The sequence below is a fragment of the Beta vulgaris genome, chromosome 5 (assembly GCF_026745355.1).
Source record: "Beta vulgaris subsp. vulgaris cultivar EL10 chromosome 5, EL10.2, whole genome shotgun sequence".
NCBI lineage: Eukaryota > Viridiplantae > Streptophyta > Magnoliopsida > Caryophyllales > Amaranthaceae > Beta > Beta vulgaris.
Window position 1 is genome coordinate 57,217,429 of NC_079206.1, and position 24,038 is coordinate 57,241,466.

General features: G+C 36.3%; 3 protein-coding genes across 3 annotated transcripts; all 3 read left to right on the top strand.

The window, feature by feature from the left end:
* The first annotated feature begins 1,199 nt into the window (after positions 1–1,199).
* Positions 1,200–6,389, top strand: LOC125497673 (uncharacterized). Its single transcript, XM_057394791.1, has 2 exons — positions 1,200–1,736; positions 6,180–6,389. The coding sequence occupies exons 1-2, from the start codon at positions 1,200–1,202 to the stop codon at positions 6,387–6,389; spliced, it is 747 nt and encodes a 248-aa protein (XP_057250774.1).
* Positions 6,390–12,685: 6,296 nt separating this feature from the next.
* LOC104894058 (60S ribosomal protein L34) lies at positions 12,686–14,875 on the top strand. Its single transcript, XM_010680226.4, has 4 exons — positions 12,686–12,874; positions 13,044–13,123; positions 14,390–14,499; positions 14,613–14,875. The coding sequence occupies exons 1-4, from the start codon at positions 12,796–12,798 to the stop codon at positions 14,704–14,706; spliced, it is 363 nt and encodes a 120-aa protein (XP_010678528.1). The 5' UTR covers positions 12,686–12,795; the 3' UTR covers positions 14,707–14,875.
* Positions 14,876–15,024: 149 nt separating this feature from the next.
* Positions 15,025–18,265, top strand: LOC104894059 (glutathione S-transferase U9). Its single transcript, XM_010680227.4, has 2 exons — positions 15,025–17,053; positions 17,583–18,265. The coding sequence occupies exons 1-2, from the start codon at positions 16,736–16,738 to the stop codon at positions 17,958–17,960; spliced, it is 696 nt and encodes a 231-aa protein (XP_010678529.1). The 5' UTR covers positions 15,025–16,735; the 3' UTR covers positions 17,961–18,265.
* The last annotated feature ends 5,773 nt before the right edge of the window (positions 18,266–24,038 follow it).

Genomic DNA, 24,038 nt, shown 5'->3' on the forward strand with positions numbered 1-24,038 from the left:
CTCCAGGTCACATAACCTGTTAGAGTAGGTTATGAGTCACATGACCCTATTAAAAATCACGTGACACCCTCATCCATCTTCTTCTTCCTTTACCCCTCTCGCTCCTTCTTCAACCAACACCTTCACCTTCACTCCTCTTCTTCCGTTGTCGCATCCTACTCCTTTCCCACCCCAAATTCCTAAAACACAATTTCCCTCACCCCACGCGACCCACGCCACCGCCGGCAAAGGACACAAACCTGCGAGTCTAAGACGACAAGCGTAGAGATTTCAAGTTCTTTCAACATTTATGGTGAACACTAAAGAGATTTAAATGGATAGCATAAACCAACGATTTTCAGCCACTTTCGGGGCAAATATTAAAGTTTTAATTGTTCTAATTGAAAATCTGAAACTTTGTAGAAGATGAAGGAGATGAACAACTAAGGAGTGACTACATGGAAGCCTTTTTAATAGTATCATTAATTGGGTTAATTTAACATTTGGCTTGGGTTTAAGCAAAAAATTGCAATGAAATACTCTGTTAACTTCATTGATGGACACAAAAGGGCAGATGGTAGATTGTGTAATTTCTTGACTTTCATTATAATTGACACAGTGAAGAGGAGAGAGAAATGTTAGAATATATGTAAATATGGAAGTATTTTCACTATTCTGTATTTTAGGTAGGTGTATATTGGTGTATAATTAGTTCCTCAATTATAGCATGTAATCACTCTTGGTTAGTCTATATCTTAAGGTTGTAAATCAGTTTTGAATTAAGGAAATTATTATCTTACATGGTATCAGATTGCGAGGGGATTTTCTCTCACCCTTCCGCTCCATAGCTACGCCCACAGTCCGCGTGTTTCCGTCCGGCCACCATGACCGGCAGTGCTAAGGACAATTCTCCTTCTTCTTCTTCTATCTCTTCTGTTTCTTCTTCTCTTGTTTCTTTTAATATTAAGCACAATATTCCTATTACTCTTGATATGGAAAATGTGCAATACTCGACGTGGGCCGAGTTACTCAAGATCCATGCACGATCTCATCGTGTTCTTCACCATATTATTCCTCCTTCCAAGGGAAAAGAAAAAACGCCTAGTACTGATGATGAGAAGGAGGAATGGCTCACTCTTGATGCCATTGTTTTGAAATGGATTTATGCTACCATTTCGGAAGATCTTCTTAACACCATTCTTAAACCCGACTCCACGGCTATGGAGGCGTGGGAGCAGCTTCGGGATATTTTTCAGGACAACAAATCCTCCCGGGCCGTTACTCTTAAGCAAGAGTTCTCTAGTACTCTCATAGAAGACTTCCCGAACGCATCGGCCTATTGTCAACGTTTAAAAATGTTGGCGGATCAACTTAAGAATGTTGGCGCTCCGGTTTCCAATTATCGCCTTGTCTTGCAAATGATTGTCGGTCTAACCGAATCCTATAGTGGCCTTGGTACTCTCCTTCGCCAAAGCGATCCTCTACCGCCTTTCTACCAAGCCCGTTCTATGTTGGTTTTGGAAGAGGCCGATTTTTCTAAAAAGACCAATACCGGGGCTGCTTCCTCGGCCTTAGTGGTGGATGTAAATGTGCTTGATGACTCTTCTTCCCACCGTGGTTCTAATGGTGGCAAGAAGGGCTCTTCTCGGCCTTCTTCTGGGAAAAACCGGAACCACGACACCAAGGTTGGTTCTGGCAGTGGGGCCAAGGGTGGCTACCCTCCGCAGCAGCAGTCAGCAGTATACCCGCAACAACCGGTATGGGGGCTTGGGGGAGCTGTAATAGCCCTGTTTTTAAGAGCCTTTATTAAAATGCTAATTATAATTATTAAGTTAATTATGTTTCGAAAATTCTTATTTTATTTGAGTTGGATTTGAATTATATTGTCGTGTTTGTAATATATTTATATGTTTAATTTTATAAGATTATTATTATTATTATTATTATTATTATTATTATTATTATTATTATTATTTTCAGATTTTAAGTGTAAGTTGAGTGGTATTTGGCCCAAATAGAAAATCTAACCCAAAACCCGAATCGTGTTTATCGGTTAATAAGAAGCAAAACCCATCTTCTCATCCTTTGGTTTCGGTTGGATAAGACCCATAATACCCCATCACAACTTATGTGTCGGTACATTAAGCAAATAAAAGCCAAAAAAAAAAACCCCAAAGTTCAAAACCCGTGAAAACCCATTTCACTCAAAACCCCGTAAAACCCCAAAACCAAAACCCAGTTACTCCTCTTCTCTCTCTCTCCTCGCGCGTCGGTGCCGGTGGCTACAGGCCGGCGGTGCTGTCGGCCATTCTCAGCTCGCCGGAGTCCTTTTCCTTTGTTCACGTCGTCACTGCCAGTGACGTCGTTGTTGCTGCCGCCCTGTTCTTCTCTCTCCCCCCCGTCCTGCGACCACCGCCTGGTGTCGTTGTGACTGGTTGTCGCCGCTGTTTTGCGCCGCCGTGGACTGCTGCTATCTCGCCGGTGCTCAGCAAGCCTCACAAAGCTCCGCTGCTGTGCACTGAAGTTTCGGAAACTTCCCTCAACCTCTCTGTTTCTCGGTTCTTCTCGTGTCTTCGCTGCTCCTAATAGAGCAGAGGTACATACCTCTTGTCTATTTTTCTTTAAATTTCAGAATTCTTGATTAATGATTCAAGTTCAAGTTGTTATTTGTCATTGTTGCTATTGTTTGTGTTACTCCTAGTGGTTGTAAGTGTTGTCTTGGTTGTTGTTGTGGTTGTTGATGATGATGAGGATGACATGTTGTTGTTTTAATGCTTGGTGGTGTGTTGTTGTGCTATTGTTGTTGTCAATTCTAAGAGTACCTAAGTACTAATTTGATTCCTTGGAGTATAAAATCAGTTTATGGTATCATTGGGTTTTGTAGCCTTAGTAAACTAGATCAATTTTGCCTACAAATAATTCTTTTATGTAATTCCTCTTGAAATGAGTAAAGAGAAGCCATGTTTGGTGGGTGTTGCATTTACGTATGTGGTTTGTAGTTGAGTTTATTAAAAATTGAAATCTAGGAAATGACGTTATAAGTTCCAAGCTACTTTTGTTAAATAATTTTACCACTAATCTTTATCGCCGTTATATTGGAGAGTACTAAATGAGTAAGTTAGTTTGATTGACTCTTTATAACCTCAACTTAATCCGACTATTGGAATTTGCTAGTTTAGTTGAATATATTAGTGTTATTGTCTCCTTATCAAAGAAGTGTAATTAGACTTGTGAGACATTCTTATTTAAGAAAATTGATTGAGTTACTTTAATTAGTTTTTTTTTTCCTATTAAGTTAGAAAGAGAATTAATTAGTCCTTGTTAGTAATAAGAAGAGTACGTGAGTTAATACTATTCATTATGGATTAGATTAGTGAAGATGTGGTTAATAAAGTATTTTAATTTGATAACTATAAATGAAATAAGATGATAAAGTCAGACTACTTGGCTAGTGATTCACTAAAGTAAACTAGTGTGTGTGGTTAACTACGTAAATCAAAGTAAGTTATGAGTTACTTTAAAGAAGTCCCACTTAGATAATGAAATTGTTTCAATGAGATAAACTCGCTATGTATGACCATGAGTATGATCTGTAATTGTTTTTATTACTGATTATGTTAATGAGAACTCAGCTAATGGTATAACATGGATTATATTTTGTTACTTATAATCAACCTATGATCGATGAAACCGGAGTCGTGTGTTTTTGGTCAACTCTCGTTAGTTAAGTCTAATTGAGAGACTTAGTAATATTGTTGTGGATATTTATTGACATGATTAATTACTACTAGTTGTGGCTCACAATCTTTATGTTGGTAATTGGAATTGAAAAGCATATATGTATCGATTTGAAATATGTATTTATAAGAGTTAGACGATTATGGTTATCTACAGGGGAAATCACTAGGTTGGATACAAGTTGCTAATTACTTTAATAGTCTTGATTAGTGGAGGATGATTTTGAATGGAGTATCATTGGGATCATGAAGGAGATTATAATATTGGAATTGTTATTCGATTGGTTAAGGATTTGAGTGCAAGATAGAAATAAGTTTATTGAGGTTTATTTATGAGTCGAGCTAGCTTCATATTCTCAATATATTTGTTGGTAGCCAAATTATGTTCTCTAGTTCAGATTAGTCTAAGTTTAGTTATTGATTATCGAAGTTATTTTGATGGTTGTTGGAGGATGGCTATGTAGACGTATATAATTCAAGATGACATGGGAAATCAAGTCATCATGCTTTGAGGTTTCGCATAATTGTTATAGACTGGATGTAACCTTTATGTTCAGCAATATATATTTAAATGCTCTTGTGTGCGTTTTATGAATATTAGATATCATATATCGTTTATAGTAATGCCTGTGAGTATAGATGTATCTCTATGAGTTAGTTGTGAATTGCTATTGGATTATTATAAAAGTATTCTTTTTGTTCAGTCATTGGAGTTTTTCGAAAATACTATATTTCTAAATTATGATTTGGTATGATAACGAGGAAATGATTCAGATATGAGTTAAGACCAGATAAGGTCGAATATGGTGTTATGTTATGAGTATTGAGGTTTAAAGTATAAACCATTAAATATCTTATTTTATAAATATGAAAGTGAGGCATGAATAGGCACCCCGAGTTAGGGCGGGTAAAGTCCCTATTGGTTGCCTTCCAGGAGGGGCTAATCCTGGCGTTATAGGACATGTCCGGGTAAGTCTTGCAAGCATAATAATAAAAGGCTGGGTGACGACCCTCACTAGTTTGGAGACAGCTGGTACTGCGTGGTACCCCTCTCCACTCGCGTTCATGCCAAACGATCGGATTTTGTGAAAATATAGTAATGAGTTGAAAGGTTGATTAAATGAGAATATAAAAACGTGTCACTGTTGAGAGTCATCTTATTGAATTTTGTTACTATATGACTGATGAAGTATTATGGAACGTGGAATTTGGAAATGTAATATGTATGTTCAACAAGAATATTGCTGCTAAGTATGCTATGATTGGTGTGATTGTTGAACTTATATTGATTGTGTGAGAGTCGTTTTCAAGTAAAAACCACCAAAGCATGTGTTACTCTTGTTTACGGGTTAGTACTCAGCTTTGCTGATGTGTATATGTTGTTTTGTCATTTCTGTGGCCTGTCACTTGGTGGGTGGCAGTTTTCCTAAATGTTTCAGGTTGAAGCCGAAAGTTAACCTTTGCAAGTTGAAGCTGATACAAGCTGGAAGTATTTATAGTTGCTATCGAAGTGAGGACGCTTGACTTTGTAATAGTTAGTTGTTTATAATCTATAGTTATTTCTACATTTAAGAGTCGCTAGTTAGTTTCCTGATTCTCTATTGGTTGTTGCTCCGTGGAAAGCGTTGAGATTGTTGAGCTTTGGGATTTGGATATATTTTATAAATTGAATTTGCAAACAGGTTTATATCATTTTTTCGCTTTAGCGTTGTCCTATTTTCAAAGGAAACTCTGCCGGATTTTCTGTAGAAATTTATGGGAATAGAGTCTGAGAATCAGAGCGTAGTTATAATAGTTAATTTATTTGAATAGAGTTGGGATTGAGTTCCACACTCTCCGATTTAGTTCGGTGAGTGTGATGGTAATAGTCCGGGTTACCTCGACTGGAGTCTCTTTCGTTGTGCTTAATCCTTTGTAAGCTGGTCGGGAAATTCGGGCTGTTACAGGAGCGCAGCAGTGGGCTGCCTCTTATTACTCCCCCTAGGTCGTTCCTCCCTACCCGTTTCCATCCACTCCCTAGGTCAGGCCCACTTACGCTCCTAAAACTAGACAACAACAGCAAGGCCAGCAGGGCGTGCTTGGGTCTCGACCTCCACAGGCCTACTCGACTGAGGCCCAGTCCACTCCCACAGATATTGAGCAGGCTATGTACTCTCTTGGGCTATCTCCTTCGGGACCTAATTGGTATATGGACACTGGGGCTACCTCTCATATGACCTCCTCCCAAGGTAATTTCTCTTCTTATTTTAATTTGAGCAAAAATAGTGGAATTATAGTCGGAAATGGTCATAGTATTCCTATTCTTGGTTATGGACACACTCACTTAGCTTCCCCTAATCCCCCCTTAGCTCTCAAAAATGTCCTCCATGCCCCTCAACTCATTAAAATTTGGTCTCCGTTCGAAAATTTACTACTAATAATTCTGTTACTGTTGAATTTGATCCTTTTGGCTTTTCTGTGAAGGATTTTCAGACGGGGAGCCCACTCATGAGATGTGAGAGTCAAGGTGCTTTATATCCCAGTACCACCACAAATAATCAAGCCTTTCCTCATTCCAGTTTTGCTGCTCTTGTACCTTCCTTATGGCATGATCGGTTGGGTCATCGGGGTGCTCCCATCTTGGACTCTCTTAGGCGCAATAATTTTATTGAGTGTAATAATGATAGTAGTTAAGATACTTGTCACTCATGTCCTCTTGGAAAACATATTAAGTTCATCTATTTCTATTTGTTCATTGTGATCTTTGGACATCTCATATTTTGAGCTCGATGGGCCATCGTTACTATTTGGTTGTGTTGGATGATTTTAAAAATTATGTTTGGACTTTCCCTCTCTCCAAGAAATCTCATCTCTTTTCTACCTTCTTGAATTTCCGAGCCTATGTTTGTACTCAATTTGAAAGGGACATTAAGAACATTCAATGTGATAATGCTAGAGAATTTGATAATGAGCCTTTTAGAACCCTTTGTACCAAACATGGTCTATCATTTCGTCTCTCTTGTCCATACACTTCATCTCAAAATAGGAAGGCAGAACGTAAATTAGGAGTATTAATAATGTTGTTTGTACTCTTCTTGTTCATGCGTCCATACCTCATACTTTTTGGCACCATGCTCTACAAATGGCCACCTATCTTCTTAATATTCTTCCAAGTAAGATCCGCGCCTACCACTCTCCACTCAAGCTTCTCTATCACAAAGACCCGTCTTTTTCCCATCTTCGAGCCTTTGGGTGTTTATGCTTCCCCCTATTTTCATCCACTACTATCCATAAACTCCAACCTCGGTCCTCTCCATGTGTTTTCTTGGGGTATCCCACTAATCATCGTGGGTATAAATGTTATGATTTGTCATCTAGGAAAATCATCATTAGTCGTCATGTCGTATTTCACGAACACACATTTCCTTTTACTTCGTTAAATACCTCACCTGCCATCACTTACGATTTCCTGGATTATGACCTTCCTCCCACTCAGCCCAACCACAAATCCAGTAGCCCAAACACCACTCCACTCACCCAAACACACTTCCCCAATTCTGCTGGTGGGCCGCGTTCCCCAGCCCACTCTCCTGCCAGTTCCTCGCGTGAGTCTCCCCTCCCCCCCCTCATTGCTGGACTGCCCCTCTCTCATGGGTTGTACTCTTCTGGGCTTGGGCTCCCTCCTCCCGCTTCCCCCATGTCTGGCCTTTCCCAGCCCTCCCCTGGTCCGCACAAGGTAGCAGACTCCCATTCTCTTCCTAGGCTGCCCCTTTCTGTGAGTGGGCCCTCCAACCTCTAGGTCCATGCAGTCCGTCTCCCCTGTCTCCATCTCTCAGCCCACTCTCTTCACCACAGCACCACAACCTACCCCTCATCCCTCCCGGGCTGTTACGCGTAGTCAGCGTGGTATCCACAAGTCCAACCAAAAGTATGGGCTTGCTACCCATGTTACCCGTTCACCACTACCTCGTAATCCAGTGAGTGCCCTTCGTGACCCGAATTGGGAAATGGCTATGGATCATGAATTTAATGCTCTTATTAAAAATAAGACGTGGGAGTTGGTGCCCCATCCTACTAATACTAATATCATTCGATCTATGTGGATTTTTGCTCATAAAGAAAAATCCGGCGGTTCTTTTGAAAGATATAAAGCTCGTCTTGTAGGTGATGGGAAAACTCAATAGGTGGGCATTGATTGTGGAGAGACTTTTAGCCCGGTAGTCAAACCGGCTACTATACGCCTTGTTTTGAGTATTGGTATCTCAAAGTCTTGACCCCTTCATCAGCTTGATGTGAAAAATGCGTTCCTTCATGGGGAACTCAATGAGACTGTCTATATGCATCAGCCTTTGGGATACATGGATTCCACTTATCCTGATCATGTTTGTCTCCTGAAGAAGTCCTTGTATGGCCTCAAATAGGCCCCAAGAGCCTGGTACCGCCGGTTTGCTGATTTTGCCATCAAAATTGGGTTCACAAATAGCACGTCTGATCAATCATTGTTTATTTATCGTCAAGGTAACGATACTGCTTATCTTCTCCTATATGTTGATGATATTATCTTGACTACCTCTTCTGTGGCCCTACGACAGTCTATCATGTCTTTACTTGGCTCTGAGTTTGCTATGAAGGACTTAGGTCCTTTGAGTTATTTCTTCGGTATTGCTGTCACCCATCATGCAGGTGACCTGTTTTTATCTCAGCGTAAGTATGCTGAAGAACTCATTGAGCGAGCAAGCATGTCGGCATGTAAAACTTCTCCTACTCCGGTCGACACTAAACCGAAATTGAGCGCCCAATCTGCCACCTCGTACTCGAATCCTCATCTTTATCGGAGCCTTGCTGAGTGTAACAGCCCGCACTTCCGAGCTGCTAGCTAATCATACTTAAGATCCATAAAACTCAATTAACATTTCATAACCTCGAATTAACTATTTACTCGCAGCGAAAACAAAACCTTTTTACACGATCCTGGACCTGTGGGTCAGGGCCTACAACATAATAATCTTCACAACCAATAACAGATTACAATTTACTTTATTCCCAAAACAATAGAATATTAAATTCTCCACTAAGAGCTTGCATACTTCCAAATACAACCTTAGAATCACAAGGATATCTACAATTCAATAATCGACTCTTTACTTTCGATCCACTATGAGCTCCCAACACAAACCTGCAGATTACGGAAGAAAATACAAAACAGAAACAAAACTAAAATGAGCGAAAAAAATCAGTAACTTTACTTCAGCCCGTCAAAACGGTTTTGGTTCGTAAACATTTTTCATATCAGAAACAACTTGGTCATTGTTCGGAAATAATTCATCTTTTAAATATATCGCTGGCATAGCTTAGTCACATTGCATAAATCGCTGGCAAGTACAGGCTTATAACATAACTTAACATAATATTCGACCTTATCTGGTCTTAACTCATATACGAATTATTTTACTCCACCTGTACCTTGCCCACTATTCATCTCAGTTCATAAACTAAGCCAGCTAAAACCATTTCGAAAACATTTTCTCATTATCACACTCAAATCACATTTCTAGAATACTTTATAGTTTCCGAACAATTCCAATAACATAACCAAAGCATTATTCTTCCATAACCATCAAATATCAATTCACAATTAACTTATAAATATGCATCTATAACCATGGCCATGACTATAAGTAATGTATGATATTGAAAACACAATATAACATGGGCATGTAAATTCATTTTTGCTGAACATAAAGGTTACCTCACTCGAAATCCAATTCTTTACAAACCTCCAAGATCTTGATATTTGGTCACCAACTCAATCTTAAACTCCGCATAATTCACCATAAACAATAATTATCATTAGAATAGAGAATACACCTTATTATTCAACTTAAAACCCATAACTTATTCGACTAGCTTCTCCTTAGTATTACCAACATATTTCTAACATTACATGCCTTTCCTAAAAGAAAACCAGATACAAATTTAGAATCAAGGTCTTGTTTCAACTCCATAACTTCCTTAGAAATACAAAGCAGATTTCGCAAATTGTTTCTTAAAACTAAATAGGTATGGTGAGTACATAAATTGATATGATTCCTTTTAAAAACAATAATGAGTTTGTGAAACTTATCTATGATTTCAATAAACCCTTATATACACTTGTTAGCCTTAACAAACGAAAATTTTCAATTAGCAGGAAGATTAAAACTAAGTTACTGATGGAAATCATAAGACTATTAAATCTTCAGCTTTAAATTGATGAAATTAGAGAAAATAACAATACAATTAAACCTCCATCCAATGCATTGAATAAAGAAAAATCCAATCTTGGACTTACTTAAACTATTATCTCAATTGATTTTTGGAAATCAGTAACAAGTTCAATGATACTTGTGGAAATTAACCATTAACAACATATAAATCAGATTGCAATTGATGAAATAAAATTCACAACTGAAACTCAAAATTATACCTTCCCAACGTAATCCAGAATTGAAGCTAATAGGGACAGCAACAACATCCAGCAACAAAATAGAGGAGAAAGAAACCGAGGGCAACAACTACACAATCGACCACCATTTAGCGGCGGCGGACCACCAACCGAACACTAACAACAGCAACGCTGAAGCAGAAAAGACGGAAGAGAACAGAACAAGAAGCAACAACACGCCGGCGAGGAACACCGTAAACAACGCAGAGGAGAGAGAAAATTGGATTTAAAGAACCAACCAGCAGCGGCAGCACCGCTAGAACAACAACAACAGCGCGACGACGCCGACAATAAGTCCGGCAGTCGTTCGTCGTTGGGGTATTGGCAGGACCCGCGAGAGAAAGAGAGAGAGAATTGGGGTTTTTGGGGTTCTTTGATTTTCTGGTTCATGAATATCAAGAGTTAAGAATGAGTTTCTAACTTTTTTTATTCTCAATAAAAGAATCTCATGAGGCTTTTGTATTTTTGACAACTCAAAGATGTTATTCAATTTGGCAGCACCATACTAAGACACGTAGAGAGAGGAATAGGTTGTTCTCTTTTCTTTTTCTTTTTTTTTTTTTAAAAACCCAAATTATATCTTAAAACCCAGATTCTATTTAGACAATTAAATACACCTTTTCAAAGGTATTTTACAATAGTTTAACATATAATTTAAGGCAATAAAATTTAATTATCTTTTAATGAAACCTGCTTAAAAACACGACTGTTACACTGAGGTTCTGCAGTATCTCACTTTTACCAGACCTGACATCTCCTATGTCGTACAACAGATTTGCTTGTTTATGCATAATCCAATGGAGGAACATATGACTGCTCTTAAGCGGATTGTCCGCTACGTTAAGGGGTCTCTTCACCATGGCTTACATTTGTGTCCTTCCTCTTTGTCCACCCTCATCTCTTACACTGATGCTGATTGGGGTGGCTGTCCTGATACTCGCCGTTCTACGTCCGAGTATTGTGTATTCTTGGGTGACAATTTACTTTCTTGGTCCTCCAAACGCCAAGCTACGCTGTCCCACTCTAGTGCGGAATCTGAATATCGCGGCGTGGCTAATGTGGTTTCTGAGTCGTGCTGGCTATGCAATCTACTTCTTGAGCTCCATTCCCCTATTAAGAAAGCCATCTTGGTCTACTGTGACAATGTTAGTGCTATCTATCTCTCGAGTAACCCAGTTCAACATCAGCGCACGAAACATATTGAAATGGATATTCATTTTGTTCGTGAAAAAGTTGCTCGTGGTGAGGTTCGCGTCCTCCATGTTCTTTCTCGCCATCAACTTGCTGATGATATTTTCACCAAGGGCCTACCATTGATCTTATTTGAAGATTTTCGGGACAGTCTCGGTGTCCGTGCTCCTCCCGCTTCGACTGAAGGGGTGTGTTAGAATATATGTAAATATGGAAGTATTTTCATTATTCTGTATTTTAGGTAGGTGTATATTGGTGTATAATTAGTTCCTTAATTATAGCATGTAGTCACTCTTGGTTAGTCTATATCCTAAGGTTGTAAATCAGTTTTGAATTAAGGAAATTATTATCTTACAAGAAAGAGATGGTTTTTGCCCTGCCGTCGGCTCCACTCCGCTGCTCGATCTCCCCCTCTTCTTTCATGCTTCATTGAAGTAGGAGGTGTCGTGGTTGATGAGTTTAAGAAATTATAAACAAAGATGTTTAAAGATTTAAGAAAATAAAAATAAAATAAAATTACTTTACCTAGATAGTAAGTAAGTCATAAATCATTTGGATCCAATAAAAACCAATACCCTCATAAGTTAGAACCTGCACACGTTAATTAATAGTTGATTTTTTTTTGATAAGGAGAAAAAACCTAGGCTAGCCCCTATTATAGGACCAGCCTAGAGCATCCCTTCGGATGATAGAAAGGAACATAAGATCAGAAAGCTCAAACCAACAATGAGGAGAATGAACCGGGTGACCCTTGTGAGCGAGAAAATCCGCCGTTAATCACTTCGTGGAAACAATATTGATAGAGAAACCATCCAGCACCCTGAGATAATTTCTTCCATCCAAGATAAAATTATTTATTTTCCAAGGGATCATCCAAATTTTTTTAAGGGAGTTAATAACCACCAGATTAGTTGAAATTTATTACTTCCTCCGTTTTAATTTAGATGTTACACTTTTAAAATCACGGACTCCTAGACAATTTTTGGAGAGGAGAGAGATAGAGAAAAAAAAACAAAAGGGTCCCATGTGTAGGAGAGAGATAGAGAGAAATTATTACCCGAAATGAAAGTGTAACATCTAATTTGAAACTTCTTAAAATAGAAAGTGTAACATCTAATTTGGAACGGAGGAAGTAAAAATTTTGAGTAATTGGACATCTCACATCAATTTTTACTGAAATAAAATAACGTGACCAATTCTCTAAAAAACAAAGAAAAAAAAAAATAACGTGGCCAAATCCAGATCGTGAACAAGGAGCTAGTAAATACCGTTAGATCTAGTTCTACTCAAAAACAAAACTAGGGTTTTATTGTTCGCCTCCACCAAATATCAAAATTCCAAAACCTTCTCTACTGTCGTTCCATCTCCAGGAAGAGAGAGAAAGAGAAAGACAGGGGTGAGACTTAGACCTTCATTCGCTCAAAAATGGTGCAACGTCTCACCTACCGTAGACGGCATAGCTATGCCACCAAATCCAACCAACACCGCATCGTCAAAACCCCTGGTAACAACAACTTTAAATCTACTTTTTTATCATCTTAATTCTTCGACCCATATCTTAATTCTTTAGATTTTTACCAAAAGTTCTTGTTTTTATGTTTGATTTCTTCGTTATTTATCTGGGTTTTGATTGTAATGGAAGATAATGTTGATTTGATTGTGATTTATGTAAGGTGGGCGGCTTGTTTATCAGACCACAAAGAAGAGAGCAAGTGGGCCCAAATGCCCTGTTACTGGAAAGAGGATTCAAGGGGTATGTTCTTTTTGTTATGCTTATGATTAATCTTGGAAATGTTGATTTGATTTAATTCTTGATTTTATGTAATATGATGAATTTTGAACTGACATTGATAACAATGTAAGCATGTGACAGTGAAATTTGAAAATGCTTGATTGTTAATTTTGCTAGTTGAGGTTGGTTTTTGTGAAACATTGGATTTGATAAGATAGTTTTATGCAATGGGTGACTGTACTTACGTATCGTCCAATACCCCAATTATATAATTTCTCGAACATTGAGGTATTGACATTGCGTTGTGGAAATGATATGCGCAATGGCCGATTGTACATACAAAAGGAAGCTAGTGGGTGATACCGTGATTGTATGCGAATCAATGGTTATTAATTCAACTTCTTTTTACTAGTTGCAATGCAATCATGTGATGACCTTGAAATGTATTTTACTGATTAGATACTAGTTGAAATGCTTATGAAAATTTGTTGTAGGTAGTTGTTTCTGTGCTGGCTTTATTGAGTATTATTGACGTTTTTAGTTTCGGATGTATTAGATGTGTTGAATTGATGTCGTGCATCACTAGCTACAGTTTTTAGTGGAGGAATAACTGTGTGGCTTGATCAGCTGCACCTTACTATCACTTGTTTGCTTCAACATGATGTTTTAGCTGCATGTTTTTGGGCTAAATATAGAAGTATGGGATATCGATGGTGTAGATATTGCTCTGGTCAATTGCCAAATGGTGCACATGTTGTTTGATGTTGTAACGGCTTTAGGTTTCAAGATCCCTTAGAGCCAAGATATGGCATTATTGAACTCCTTGCTTCTCTGACTTAGCACAATGTATGTAGATCTTTTTAACCTTTTTTAGGATTAAGTATATTGACTTGCATTCAGCCACGAATGTTGCACCTGTTTTTCACATTGTTGCATCCTTTCCTTGAGAATAAGTTATTTTGGGACTTGGGGTTCCCATATCCGAGTATTTTCTACCTGTATATCCACGATTGCTGTAGGCTCTTGTGGTTCTGTTTACTAGTGATATGTAGTTGGTTTTTCATTTTTGTCTGTAGTAAGTAATTGCCTTTGTGGTCTATCTTCAGCAAGTTCTAAAGATATAATAATGTATTAGGCTGATTAGGCTGCTGATCTTTGCAACTTCTATGAGGCATAGATACATATGCTTTTATTTGTCATGTATTCAATTTCACCAAGTAGGTTTACAAGTTTATTGAACTTGAGTGTTCCGATGATTAATTATTCTCTTGGCCTTTTGCTTTACAGATTCCTCATTTGAGGCCCACTGAGTACAAGAGAAGCAGATTACCCAGGAACAGGCGTACTGTGAATCGTCCATATGGAGGCGTTCTATCTGGCAGTGCTGTTCGTGAAAGGTTTGTTCCAAGCCTTCATGTTATCATGATTTAAAGTTATGGTTTTATGTAGCTTATGTCTTTTGTGCCTCCATTTCGATGCTAACTCCTTGGGTTGCTCATTGTATCTTCAGAATCATCCGAGCTTTCTTGGTCGAAGAGCAGAAGATTGTGAAGAAGGTGTTGAAGATTCAGAAAACAAAAGAAAAGCAGTCTTCAAAGAGCTAGAGTGGCAGTGTAATGATGCTTTTTTGTTGGTCCTAGTTTTCCAAGAGGAAATTTTGTTTTTTAAGAGGAGATGATGACTTAGGAAGAATCCTGTTTACAGTCCGTACTTGTGTCTATTACTACTATGAGGTGATTGCATTTTGAATGAGCATTTTTGTTTTCCTGTTGACGGCCGTTTTTTTAAATGGATTGACCATATGAATTTATATAGTACTTGGCTTTAGCATTTATTTCATGACCATAGTAAATATTTGTTACTACTACAAGCAATGAAGCATCGACCAATAAATAGAAAACACCTAATTAGGCAGACAATAGCTTGAAGGGAAAACTGTAATAGAGCTACACATGAAGACCACTATAGTCAACTAATTTTATTTTGTTGTAATTAGATTAGAGCTCTTTTCTTTTGAGTTGAAGTGGATTGAGTTGAATCGGACTGAATTGAAAAATGAATTGAATTGAATTTGTGCCTCAAAGAACAGGGCCTATGCTTGTTTTAGTTACATCTATATTTTCTCGGTGTAACAAATACTCAAATACTCCTAGTATGCGCAACTGTCTGTCTACTATGAACCCTTACTATTAGCTAATGAATGGAAGCACTTTCTCTGCCAAAAAAAAGTAGTTGTAATTGTTGTAAAATCTAATTCAGTAAATTATGTTATTGGTTAGAAAAGAACTCAACAAGGGATATGGATAGTTGGAGATGGATAAACTAAAAAAAAGGGATGAAATTAATGTGTTTGACGAGTTTGGATGGGCATGGAGCTATTGCTCAATACAATTTTGGTTGGACCCGACCCATATTTAAGGGTTTGGGTCTAGAGTTTTGAGACCCATTGGATTTTGGGACGAATTTGGGTTTGGGGTAAAAAAAGGGTCTACGTCTCTCCCCATAGACCCATGTTCATATATATAATAATACTTTATCCGTTATGAAATAAATGAAATAATAATAGTATCTTTAATATGGATGAAAATCTAGAGAACTATAAGAAATTATTAGAGGAATAAACAACAAGTAATTCATGTAATGTTTTTTCTTTTGGTTGATATATATACCTACATTTGTTTTATTATTTGCAACTCTTTGTTCGTATATTAATCATAACCTAGTCAAGCTTGTTTGGTGTAGTTGGTTAGGGATTCACCTTGTAACCTTAAGTCACAAAGTCGAATCCTCCTAACTGCTGTTATTGTGGGTACAAACTCCCCCTACCTTCACCCCTACTCTTATGTCTTAACTCTTAAGTGCCTGGTCCGTAAATGCTAGACCAAAAAATTGTGCGAATTGAGGTATAGACAAGGTCTTTCTTCGTACTACAAAAATAAAGGTTTTTGCACAAAGATTAAGAATTTAGTTAATTTTAGTTGGATTTGCATGGATAACAAGAATTGATATTAAATATTGTATTGATAATACTACCTCTGTATTTTTTTAGTTGCACCATTTGATTTTTCACATTTGTTGGGATGTTTTTTTAAAAGTTCATATTTCTTATTGGGTTTAAGTAAAAATTATAAAAATTTGATATTTGAAATCTTCACATTGAGACGAATTTAACAAGACCCCACTTGACTATGTTTTTTCTTATATAATATGCGAGATAACTTAACAAAGTTAATTGATGAATAGTGTCAAAGACGCAAATGGTGCAACTAAGAAAATACAGAGGTAGTACAAAATAACCTATAGGCTTATCATGATAGCATAAAGTTGCATTTAATCTTACATTGATATTGTCGAATGCCTTATATTTTGAAACAATTTTTTTTAACTAAAATGCCTTATAATTTAAAACAGAAGGAGTACAAAATTACGAATGTAAAAAAATCCCACATTAATTTTTTTTTATTCCTTATGCATAACAAATCAAAGTATTACATCATTGAATGGGTCAAGGATGAAGCACTTTCCAACACTTTACCTAAATTTCTCAATACATCTACTAGAAAGTAGACACACATACTATAAACCACTATAAATTGTATTAGGTGACAAAGAGGAGAAAGCCACACAAAAATAATGCGGGAAGAGAACTCAGTAAAGCTACATGGAATGTGGGCAAGTCCTTATGTTTTAAGAACTAAGATCGCCTTGAAAATTAAGGGTATAGAGTATGAATATATAGAGGAAGATCTTTCTAACAAAAGTGACTTGCTTCTACAATATAACCCTGTTAATAAGCAAGTGCCTGTACTCGTGCACAATGGCCTCCCAATTGCGGAGTCCATGATCATCCTTGAATATCTTGATGAGGCTTGGACTGACCCTCCATATCTCTTGCCAAAGGATCCTTACCTAAGGGCCAAACATCGCTTTTGGGTCACCTACTTCCAACAGGTAAGTTCCTTTACTCCCTTCATATATGTACTTCATTCATTCACCAAAAAACTCTCACATTTACTCTCAAAATGTTACAAGTAATTCAGAACGCAGGAAGTATTTATCTATGATTTGATATGTTGGTTATATTTTTCCCCAACAACGATCACAAATAAGTACATAACATCATAGTTTACATTAGGGTCATCTCATAAAATTAGGGGTCTTGTGCTAAATTAAATTATAAAAATTAAATTTTTTTTTTGGTAAATAGGAAGAAATGAGAGAGTCATTAATGGTCTTTTTTTGGAGAATAGGAGGAGAAGAAACACCAAATAGAAATTTCTTTAAATTTGCATGAATTGCATCCAACATTATACTCTATAAAATAGAAAAAAAATACTCTGTAATTGAAAAGGACAACTAATATAATTGGACTCCTTATATTTTGGGACCTGTATAGTTGCTCACCCTGCACATGGCCTTAGCCGCCTTTGTTTACATTACTAATTTAATTCAACAACTTAATTATGTATGTCACGGACAGGTATCCGATGCTTTAGGCCAAGCACTATTGGCAGGAGGCAAAGCGACCGAGGACAGAATGAACGATTACTGGAAGAAGCTTGATGTAGCTGAAGATTTGATCAAGGAGATCTTCTCTGATGGCGCTCCATCTTTTCAGGATTCGAAGCCCGGATACTTGGATATAATGTTCTATTCGTATTTTGGAACATCTGATGTTGTTAAAGAGTGCTTTGGAATTGATCTTTTGATCGCAGGAAGGTATCCGTTATTAACTTCTTGGATCAATGCACTGAGTGAAGTTCCTGAATTCAAAGAATTGACACCACCGAAAGATAAGCTGCTTCAGAATCTTCGTGCTGTGCTGCCCAAGTACATGTCAAAAAAGGCGGCTGAATGAGATGGTTAATATCAGTTGTTGTCGTGTTGATGAGAATAGTGTGTTTAAAGTTTAAACTGTAACAACATTGGAGGAATAAAATTTTAGTATGTTCTATGCTAAATCTATGGTTTTGTAAGGGGTGGAGAGTGTAAGAATATATAGGAAGTGAATGTGTGAGTGCGCCAAAACTTGTAGAAATTAAAATTTACCGTATCATATTAATGGAAATTAAAATATGCATATTTGTTACTTAACAATGATAACTTTAATAAATCACATCAAAGTAAAATTGTATATATATTTTTTTACATTGAGAAAACTTGCATTAATTAAACAATAAAGTACAACCCATTTCTAGTACAATCAAACATAAAACAAAGAAAAACCTAAAGGAGCTTTAGTAGCTCGTACATGCCCTAAAAAACATACACAAATAAATCCGGCAGAGAGTTGTATATTAAGTAAGGAGTCATTGGTCGATGATTGTGCTGGTGGAGTCAAAAATCTGATAACTGATGGAAGTGGTAGGAGAAGCAAATGTCGATCACGATCCGGACAACAAACAACGAACAGTGAGCAATCCCAACGAGCATCTATCGCTTGAGATTCTTGGCTCATCATCTGTTGAAGAGTCACATTCCTAGATGACTCATGACTCTCTCTCGAGAGTATTTGAAATTTCTCCTTTAGATAGGAAAAACGGGGCTGTTGAAATCCACCAGATGTAATTGGGGTACCGCCTGCAGATTTGAATTTTTCAAGGCAATGACCATATTAAGATCATTGCCAAGCTAAAATGAGAGCTAAACATTGTGAGCTCTCGAAAACACCTTCGGCTTTGGAAACCGGAAAACACATATTCGAACCATAGATACTGATCATCTCCTCGACCACGATCACACTTCTCATCCTTTCGATTCACATGTCCCTTCACCAAAGAGTCCAAAAGAACTACATATTCTACAACTATAGGAGAACACCACCATCTCTTATGCAACTGACAAACGTTTATTAATTGCCACAACCAATTACTATTCCCAACCTTATCAATTCGAAATAAACAACTGACAACTGTTTCACGACTTACCACCCAAACTAAGAAAAGACCCAACCCAGTTAAAACAGGGGAGGGGAAGGAGACTGGACATCTTAACATGAACAGGGGAGGGGAATGGGATGCCTAAAGAGCGAAAAACCGGGGAGGGGGAGGGGAAAATCGACACACAACCAGGGAGGGGGATGTGAGGCCCAATACACCAAGCTAAAACAGGGGAGGGGAGGGGAAGGGGATGCCCAAACAAACGAAAAACAGGGGACGGGTAGGGGAAAGCCCAACACACAACTAGGGGAGGGGTAGGGGGAAGCTCAACGCGCAACTAGGGGAGGGGGAGGGGGAAGCCCGACGCGACTCAACTACGATAGAAGGGTGGAAAACCAACGAAACAACCCAAGGAAAAGAAACAGGGGGTGGGGAGGACTAACCGACCAACAAGGGAGGGGAAACTCCGTGGCGAAGACGACGGAAACACGGGAAAGCCACAGAGGAGCAACGTCGACAGCAGGGGAAACACCACGGAGGAGCGATGAACCAAATCTAGAACATTCGAATCAGAAGCGGAAATAAAAAGAGGGAGAAGGGCTCGACGACCGTCGTGAGGGCGCGGAGGCGACTCAGGCGGTCGTCGAGCCCTAGGTTTTGACGGCTGAGGAGAGGGTTTTAGTTCGCCTAGGGTTTTACTTTTGTAGAGAGAGAAGTTACATGAAATTTTTTTTAACATCTTAAAATTGTATATTTTTAGTGTTAAAGTTTTATGAGATAATCACTTCACTCAATAAAAACTTACTTTTTTGTTTTTTTTTTGTGATCCGGGGTTTTCAAAACACAACCTCTACAAGTTAATAAAGAATAAGAAGCGTAGAAAATTTAAAATTTCTTCAATTTTGCACCATCAATTTTGAAAAATTTGAAATTTCTTCAATTTTGAAATCTTGAAATTAAATTTCTTCAATTTTAACACAAATAGGAAGTATATAATGTCAATTGATATTTAAGAGTAATCATTATTTGCTTAATCGTATTAAATTTATCTCGATTCTTCATACCAACTTTTACAAATATTTGCAAATTATATAGAATTATAGAAATTTACCGTTAAAGATGCATCTGATAGATTGTGCAAAAAATATGTACATCAAATAAAGAAAGATGGAGAGTAAACATACTTAGAATTTCATGAAAGGGATACATTATATAGCAAGTTTAAAAGAGCAATAATTCAAGTTTAATTTTACATGTTTCAATGACATCTATTATATCAGGGAAGAGGAGGGGGATACCAAAAATGGTAAACTCTTTTATACCCTTCTAATAAAATACAAATTCACCATCTTTTAAATTTATGAACAATTTTTCGTATATATTATTGTGCAATTGACTTTTTATTTGTTTTCGCACGCATTGCGTACATACAATACTGGTTTAATATTGAAAGGGTACACAACTTTTTTCCTTTTTCTATTTAGTAGTTGTAATATTCAATAGTTAGTTTTGATTTTTTATGATATGAAATGATATACTTCTATTAAAAGTTATGGAATAATTAGGGTTTAGTTAATTAGTTGCTTTAGATAAACATCTAAATCTTTTTGGTGTTGGGAGATGAGAATTATTCTTGGACTCAACTTAAGAAGCATTATTAATTGGTTATTTTAAACATCTTGATTAGATAATTGGAGTATAATTTGTTGGCCCATGTTTTGTGTTACATGAACTTTATTGGACCACTGTCATTTGGAAACTATTTTTTTTATACAATATGTTATATATGTTTTGCTGCTAGTTATCATTAAAAATAAATTCTCCAATATACATTTAGAAACAAGTATCATTAATTTAAATTCATAACCTTTCAAAAAAAAAAAAATTATAATATAAAGAACCTACATGATTTCTTTATTTATATGACGCTAACCCCACAGTACAAAGTTGGGAAAAATATAGCAATGTGATTCAACTTGTAATTACATGGGATAATATTGGGAAAAAAGTAATAAATTTATGGTTAAACGCAAAAGTGGAACAAGTGAAATTCACTTATTATGTGAAAGTTGAACAAGTGAAATACACTCATTACTCCTGTCAAAAAAAAAAAAAAAAGAAATACACTCATTACGCGAAGGTGGAACAATTATTACCTAATTTATGGTCTTATTGTCGCCAAATCTAATTTAATTTACCAATTTATCGTTTGAGTTTTTTAATTTACCAAGTTGTCGTCAATGTCCTTTTTTGTACCAATTTGGTCAATTGGCCTAAAAACTTTAATCTTACTTTTATGTGTCCAAAATCATGCATCATCCCGATTCTCACCTGTAGCAAATAGCTTGTATTACAATTCGTATAATATAATCAGCTAGTAGTCTCATAGTCAGCGTAGTTGCCATCACCTGCATCACTGCATGTAATGATATAAAGAAGGAATTAGAGTTGGATCAAGTAGTAAGCTTTTACATCTTTCCTAATAGAGTATAGGGTTCAATTCCTACCTCAACCATTTGCTTGGAATTTAAGAAGGGAGAGAGGTTTGGGATCTCTAGCTTATAATGAGCCTCTGGGTGAGAGCTCTATACGAAGATAGCCCAGAGAAATTCTTCTTACCAAATACGAACTAATCACAAGAACAAGTCAGCATGGTCCTTGATGTGATTATATAGATAAGGATGAAGTCCATGTTATCCGACGAATTTTTGTCCATCCATCGATACTTAATGAGTTAATGTGGACTATGTGGTTGGAAATTCAACGATACTTAATAGTCTTTATGTCATATGTCACCCTTGAGTAGTGGTGTCAAAACAGGTTAGTAAACAGGTTCTGGGTATACCCACGGCGAACCAGGTCATACCCGGACAGGTCAGGATTCTGATTGTCAGTGCCCCGGGTCATGACTGGTCAGGTTTTGTTCAACTGGGTCGAACACATTTGAATCATTGGATTCCCGGGTGCCAAACAGGTCTGAACGTTCCGTTTACAAGTCGATCCATTCTCGGGTATAATTGCCCTTTGACATTTTTTTAGCCGGGTTTGCGAAGATCGTATTTAGGTTCCATGTGCGGTTGAGTTAAGTGAAATATACTCGGGTTGAATTAGTAATGATCTTACTCATCTTAGTTCGATCATTGTGAAACATCGGGTCCATTCGCTGTTGAACGCCAATTCAACTTCGGGTAACTCCTGATCGGGTCATCTTGATTTTGTTATGTATTTTGTTAATGAATCATATTAATAAAAGTATTAAGATCAATATATAATATATATATATATATATATATATATATATATATATATATATATATATATATATATATATATATATATATATATATATGTGTGTGTGTGGTCGATAAATATAAGGATGACAACGAAAAATCAATAAAAACACTATATTGATTACCGTGATGTTTAATGTAGTCTTTTAGTCAACTCTTATTTATCAACTGCGTAAAACGACTCTAATGAGTAAAGGAGTAGAACGACTATTCATATGTTTTAATATTATATATTATAACCAACGACAATAATAACGAGTATACGACAATTCCAAACTTTATATAAATGATTTATTATTATAAGCATTATGATTGATATATAAGTTTGTAAATAGCTATGATGGTAATGAGAACAATACTACAAATAAACATCAAATGAAAATGATAATAGTTAATCATAAGAACATGTAACAAGTAACAACCATAAGTTAAGTAAAATAGTTAATCATAACTTATTAAACAAGTAAAATATAGTTTAATACTAGTATAAGATTAACAACAATAACACTCCCTTGTCTTTATAAGCTATAATATTATTTAAGTTAATTGTTTTTATGTTATACTATAGTTTAATACTAGTATAATATTTGTGGTCTTCTCTTAACTTTGTATATATATGTAAATGAATCGTATTAATAAAAGTATTAAGATCAACATATACATACATATGTGTGTGTGCGATTAATATGTGGATAATAACGAAAAACCAATACAAACACTATATTGATTATCGTGATGTTAGTGTATTCTCTTAGTCAATTCTTATTTCGACTAATCAACTGCGTAAAACCACCCTAATGAGTAAAGGAGTAGAGACGACTCTTCATATGTTTTAATATTATATATCATAATTCATAACCAACGACAATAATAACGAGTACAAGATCAGTTCCAAATTTCATATAAAGGATTTATTATTATAGTAATACAAATACGAAGAGGAATAATAACAATAACAATAACAATAACAATAACAATAACAATAACAATAACAATAACAATAAATAGTATAACAAATGATAATCATACATTCATAGATTTACAACGACGGTTCATATGACTATATGAGGTCTACCGCCTACGTGATTATAACGCGGGTTCATATGTTGCACAATACTAATAATAGTAAATTATATCCCTATATCATTACCCCATATAAAAGCTAACTATAACTTATTAAAAGTAACATCAATAAGTTAATTGCTAAAAAGTACTTTTTTTTTTTTGACGCCAATTGCTAAAAAGTACTTACTAGTTACTAAATATAGTATTTATGGTATTCTCTTAAATTTGTATATATATGTGACTATAAAGAAACTATTTTATCAGTAGGCTTAAATGTATTAGGACGATTATAATATTGGAACCATTATAGCGAATACGTGATTGATTATTTGATTATTAACGAGTATGAGGAGCATCGACTCTTAATATGCTCTAATAACTTAACTACCGATAACATAATGAGAATTATATATTAACAACAATATACGATCAATTACTAGATTTATATCAAAATAATTGTAGAACCAATCTAATACTCTATTGATTATAGATTAGTATAACGACTCTTAATATGTTATAATAATGCTATAACAAATGACAATCATACATTCATATGTTTACAACGACGGTTCATATGAGGCCTAGGTGATTATAACGAGGGTTCATAAGTTGCACAATAATAATGATAATGAATTATACCCCCAAATCATTATCCCCTACGTATGCGTGCGATAGATATATGGATGATAACGAAAAAACTAA

Bases quoted from the DNA above. Each gene is read 5' to 3' on its own strand.
- LOC125497673 (XM_057394791.1), top strand. From the start codon at position 1,200: ATGGAGGCGTGGGAGCAGCTTCGGGATATTTTTCAGGACAACAAATCC. The intron at 1,737-6,179 runs GTATGGGGGCTT...TTTTCTGTGAAG, and splicing joins CAGTATACCCGCAACAACCG to GATTTTCAGACGGGGAGCCC.
- LOC104894058 (XM_010680226.4), top strand. From the start codon at position 12,796: ATGGTGCAACGTCTCACCTACCGTAGACGGCATAGCTATGCCACCAAA. The intron at 12,875-13,043 runs GTAACAACAACT...GATTTATGTAAG, and splicing joins CCGCATCGTCAAAACCCCTG to GTGGGCGGCTTGTTTATCAG. The intron at 14,500-14,612 runs GTTTGTTCCAAG...TTGTATCTTCAG, and splicing joins GGCAGTGCTGTTCGTGAAAG to AATCATCCGAGCTTTCTTGG.
- LOC104894059 (XM_010680227.4), top strand. From the start codon at position 16,736: ATGCGGGAAGAGAACTCAGTAAAGCTACATGGAATGTGGGCAAGTCCT. The intron at 17,054-17,582 runs GTAAGTTCCTTT...TGTCACGGACAG, and splicing joins GGGTCACCTACTTCCAACAG to GTATCCGATGCTTTAGGCCA.